The 5,849-nt window shown below is 35.4% G+C and overlaps 2 protein-coding genes across 2 annotated transcripts; one reads left to right on the plus strand and one right to left on the minus strand.

Moving 5' to 3' along the window:
* Window positions 1-668: 668 nt before the first annotated feature.
* Window positions 669-2,662, plus strand: LOC113272942 (glutathione S-transferase T3-like). Its single transcript, XM_026522723.1, has 3 exons — window positions 669-938; window positions 1,115-1,772; window positions 2,030-2,662. The coding sequence occupies exons 2-3, from the start codon at window positions 1,140-1,142 to the stop codon at window positions 2,660-2,662; spliced, it is 1,266 nt and encodes a 421-aa protein (XP_026378508.1). The 5' UTR covers window positions 669-938; window positions 1,115-1,139.
* A 579-nt stretch (window positions 2,663-3,241) lies between these two features.
* Window positions 3,242-4,618, minus strand: LOC113272943 (protein ALP1-like). Its single transcript, XM_026522725.1, has one exon. It carries the CDS (start codon window positions 4,616-4,618, stop codon window positions 3,242-3,244), a length of 1,377 nt encoding a protein of 458 aa, XP_026378510.1.
* Between the last annotated feature and the right edge of the window lie 1,231 nt (window positions 4,619-5,849).

A 5,849-nucleotide genomic window follows, 5' to 3' on the forward strand; every position in this document is an offset into this window, starting at 1 on the left:
CAGCTTTTGTTATAGACATACTTTTTAGTCAAACTCTCAAATATATCCTTCAAACTTTTACAATTATAAAATTATTTTAAATATCTCCAATCTGAATATTAACTGATATATTCCTCGATAGGAAACAAATCTATTAAATCAATCCATAAAGATTTTTATTTTATCTTTCATTTACATATTTCTATAAATATTATAATTACCAATGTATATTTTTTACATACTACATATACTTCTTTTAATTTTAGTAATAATATAGAATTTAATAGGGGTAGTCTTGTACACTCCTAGGTCTTCTTAATTTCTTGACTTAGTCAAAGCGGACTAATAATTTAGGACGGAGGGAGTATTATATTTTATTTTCAAACTATTATATGATACCATTTCATTTAGTTTGTCATAAATATATACATAAAAACAAATAATAAATAATATAATATTTGTTTAATAACACAGTTGATAATAATATTAAATAATTACTTAATTTTAGTTTAATTTTTTCTTTGAAAATATATATATACACTTTTTTATACAAAGGGGAATGTTTATGCTGACATGTGTAAAGATACGTGAAAAGATACATGTCGAAACCAGATTTACTTTCACGGCTCCAAGAAAGTTAAGAGTGCCATGTGGCAGGAACAATACGTGAAAAGACGCCACATCCTTATCCTATATATACGGATGGAAAAAATAGACATCCTTTGCTGATCTGTATTCGAACTTTCCTTATATATAGGAAGTTCAGGAAAACCATCTCCAATCGCGAAAGTTTATGAGGAAGTGGTGTTACAGATGTCTTACATTGATATGATAGGTAGTTTTTATTTTCTTTCGCGGGTAAAATAAAATTCAATCCCGCCAGATTGTGATCTTCTCTATAAATCAGGGTGGTTCTTTTCTTCTTCTCCATTCACCACGAACTGCAAGTTTAGGTTTTGGTAAGTTTCTCCTTCTTTTTAATTGGTGTTGTTGTAGTATATTTGTTACCAGATGTAGTCCCTTGTGTCTTTGTTCTTTCTATATCAATCAGATTGTTTTGATTTAAGTACACACAATATACTTGTGATTTTGTTTGTATGGAGTTCTGATGAGTTTTACTTTTGGTATGTTATAAATATATTGTTGAAAGATTGTAAGACATGGATCCTGCAAGTGAACAGAACAGGTTTGAATCTGAAAATGCCGCGGCTGAGGACTATAGTGCTACTGCTACTTCGTTTACTCCTAGTCCCTATATCTCCCACCAAAATCAATTCATCAATCCAACCCAATTTCAGTTTCCGTCCCATTTCCCTCACAATATTCATGGTAATTTAGGACCTGGCTATGGGTTCCAAAGTATGATGAGTGCTGCTGTTTCTTCGACACAACCACAAATCTTTCCTCCTCCGCAAACACAGACTCCTGTTTACCCTTCACAAGCACCGGACTTTGGCAATCAGTCCAAAAAGAAACGAAAAAGTAATCCTTCAACAACTCAATCAGCCAATCCTCCTCGGCGGATTTGGACAACTGAAGAAGACACTGCACTAGTGAAGGCATATCTGTACATTAGTGTTGATGCAATAATAGGAAGGGAGCAGTCAGGTGGCACAATGTGGAATCGGATCTTGAAAGTTTGGAGAGAAAATATGGGAACTTATGATGAGGACCGCAATCCTAATGCTCTATCGTGCCGATGGGGTATCATACAAGCTGCAGTTAACAAGTTTCACGGACATTATGAATCACTCAACAAAAATCCGAAAAGCGGAACTTCAATCGAACTTATGGTTTGATTCCTTAAACCTTTTTTAATACTGTTGTCACAATTATTGCTCATTACTGGTCATGATGTTTATAGTGACATTTTATATGTGTAGCCACATGTTAAAATGTAAATGTTGTTTATGTTAAACATGTAGATTTCTCTTTTATTTTGGTATTAGTATACGGCAGGGAGTAGAATGTATTTGTATACGACATGGAGTAGAATGAATGATGGAGTTTTTTGTTAGTGTTTCATCTAACTCATTTCCAATCTTTACAGAAAAGTCAAGCTTTAAAAATGTACAAAACGTTGGAGGGAACCACATTCAGGTTTGAGCATTGTTGGGAGGTTATGAGAAAAAATCCGAAATGGTGTTCTCAGCAGCTTACAAAGCCTGGCTCCTCAAAGAAAGATAAACCAGTAAATGTCATCAATCTCGACACTCTAAAGGAACCAATTACATCAACTGAAGGAAGTGAGGACAACAAAAGTGAGGGTGTTCCTCGCCCAGATGAAGGAAGAAAGTTGAGTAAGGAGAATGCTAAGAAAGCCCATGAACAGAAGGGAGTGATTGGATTTTTGACCAGCTATCAGTCCACCATAGAGAAACAAAATGTGTTTAGCCAAAAAGAGTTGGAGCTGAAGATTGAGAAAGAGAGAAAAGAATTTGAACTTATGAAAGAGGATTTGGCTCTGAAAAAAAAGGCTTACGAGCTAAAGGAAGAAGCTCGAAAGAAGAAAGAGATGATAGAAGAACGCATTGAAGAAGAACGCATCCTGAATAAGGACCTTGATAAAATGCAACCAGTTCTGAGAAAAGCTTACAAAATAATCCAGGCTCGTATACTGAAGAAGTGGAAAGAAGATGGGACTTTGGGGAATGATTCTGAGAGCAGCGACGATAGTATTTGAGTTGTTTCTCCGTTATACTACTGTTAATTGTTGGTTTTTATTAGGTTGTCATTCAACATTACAGCTGAAATGTTGTTGTTTTCTTTTGGGTTGTCACTCAGCATAGTATTTGAGATGCTTTTGTTGTCTTTTATTGTAGTAGCTAAACTTTGTGGTTGTAATTTGGCATAATAGTTTCCTTCTAGTAATGGACTAATTTATAATTATTTGCTTCTGACATGTTCCTCTAAAAAATTTTTTCTTACTCAAAAATGCAAGTGCTGGGAGAGGGAAATAAAACATGATACCTGCTGACACACATCAAGGTTTATATGAACAGGGAAATAAAATAGATAATTATAGACTCCAGGATATTTGCACAGGTCACCAAAGAGATTCCAGAGAATTTGCTGCAATTTCTACGTCTTTTCTACAAGTACTGCAAAATAAACGCACAGGTCAAACAAAGAATTTAGGCATACGAGAAAAACAAAAACAAAAGCAAAATGCAATTCTTTTATTAATGAAATTTACTACTTCCCTTAGTCAAAGAAAGCAAAAAAAAAACAGAAACAACAAGCCTGGTTAAATTACTGTAAACTAAACTTCTTCGCCCCCACAAAAGTCCCACATATGATCAATGAGATCAAGTTTTAATTGATTGTGAACCTCCTTATCTCGAATTTGTCTTAAACGACTAATCATTTTGGCGACAAGTAGTGAAGAGTCATGCTCCACCGTAACATTGTCAACCTTTTGGTACGGCTCATAACGTTCTGGGTCAATTCCTTGTTCCTGCTCATTCTCAATGATCATATTATGTAAAATTATGCAAGTCTTCATGATGTTTCCAAGGTCTTTAACTCGCCACATACGCGCTGGTCCTTTGATAATGTGCCACCTTGATTGCAACACTCCAAACGCTCTTTCGACATCTTTTCGCACGGCTTCTTGACGTTTAGCAAAGAATCTTTCCTTACGAGTGGTTCCATCAGAAATAGTTTGCATTAGTGTAGCATAAGGAGGATAAATTCCATCTGACAAGTAATATCCCATATCATAAATATTGCCATTTACCGTGTATTGACATGGTGGAGCAACTTCATTTACAAGATCGTCAAATAATGGAGACCGATCTAATACTGTAATATCATTATTTGTACCCGCCATTCCAAAAAATGCATGCCAAATCCACAAATTTTTCGATGCGACTGCCTCTAAGATAAGAGTGGGGACTCGTTTAAAACCATTAGTGTGTGTTCCATGCCATGCCGTCGGGCAATTTTTCCAATGCCAATGCATACAGTCAAGGCTTCCTAACATACCCGGAAATCCCCGCTCTTCCCCTTCTTCGAGTAACCGTGCAATATCATCTTCATTAGGTTTCCTCAAATATTTTTCTTCAAAAACACCGATAACAGCCTCACAGAATTTTTTTAGGCTTAATATGATGGTACTTTCACCCATTTGAAAATATTCGTCAAGAAAATCAACACAACAACCATATGCAAGCATTCTTACTGCTGCTCCCATCTTTTGTAAAGGGATAACAAACTTATTAGTTGCATCTGGTTTAGGTGTAAAGAAATCATCATACCTTGCAATGCCACATAAGATGCGGTTAAAGAGATGAGTATGCATCCTAAAGCGACGACGAAAATGCTCCGATGGGTATTTTGAGTTGCCCCCACTAAAATAGTCTCTAACAATTACCTCATGACGAGGCATTGTGTCACGAGGAATTTGTCGTCTTCCTGGAACAGATCCCCCATGAGGTCTCTTCAACATCGACATTGCTACAATAGATGGCATATAAGTTGTGAATGTGTCAGTCAGTCTCTTTGTTACTCTAGCTGATGATAACATATCATCCTCACGTCGTGCTTTGAGTAATCTTTGGTAGGTAGACGACTCTTCATCGCTGGATGATGATGATTCTTCATCTTTGGATGATGACCCATCAGAATCTGAATACATGGTTTGAAAATAGAACTGCAAAACAAGACCAAAAGATATTGGATTTGGAAGATTTAGTTAACATGGATTAATGTTTATACATATATAGTATCTCAAACTCTTAAAAATTAACCCCCTTCTATCTAACAAACTAACAGAATTTTATTGGTCATATTTTATGAATCTGAGATTTACATTGGCATGGACCAGGAATTTTTCCAAGTAAAACACCTACTAACATGGTCAATTAATGAATTGAAACATTCTACCACAAGTTTGTATAAAGGTTTATCAAGCATTTTATCAAACAATTAGAAGTAAGACTTAGTGAATCCGTTCCAAACTTAATCACAATGGATCAGCAGCCACAACAGATAAATTCCTTACAACATTAAGAATACAGCATAAAAGAATCCCATCCAAATTAAACCTTTTCTTAATGTATCGTTGATTTGGGAAGAATCGCACACAATTGGGTAAAAAATTGAAAGTCATCATTCACCAATTCAATAACAATCTAATAACAAAATATTGCAAATATTAGGGAAATCGAGAAACTTACATTGCATGAACATCGGGTATCTTGAATTGGCTTATACTATCCTAGATTATAACACAATTTCAGATACTGATTTTGATTGATATGGCATAGAAACCCTTCTTCTTCTTCTACTCGTCTTCTCCATGTGGTGCTCTCGTTGTGTAAACTCATATACGAGATTTATTTACAGAGAATTGCAAACTCGAATTTGGCTTGTTTGGAGAACAGAAAAAATTTCAGAAACACATCTGTTTAAAACAAATTTGAATTTATATTATTGATGACATGGAACGATTAAATCCTCTAGGAAAACCTATGAAATCAGAGGATGGGCTAGAGGATTTAAGCCTAACCGTCGGCCACGTAATCTTCACATCTGTTCTTCAAGTTCCCATTGGAAATGGTTTTTGGGAAAAAGTAGCAAAATCCGTAAAAAAAGGAACCTAACCTCCCGTTGGAGATGCTCTTAGCTTGGAGTCCCTTGAGAAAGAAACTTTTCACGCAATGCTTTTCAGTTTAAGTGTCACGACTCTTCGCTTTGAAAACCATATATAGTCACCATAGATCTCTCGAAATCATCAAAAAGAAGTTTGATATTTGATGACAACAGAGTTGGCCAGTCAACAACAAAATTTGTTGCAACTTCGTGATCAATTTCTGAGATACATGTGCACTTCTGCAATCCGTTCATGTTACAAGTAAGAACATTTC

Source organism: Papaver somniferum, chromosome 4 (genome assembly GCF_003573695.1).
Source record: "Papaver somniferum cultivar HN1 chromosome 4, ASM357369v1, whole genome shotgun sequence".
NCBI lineage: Eukaryota > Viridiplantae > Streptophyta > Magnoliopsida > Ranunculales > Papaveraceae > Papaver > Papaver somniferum.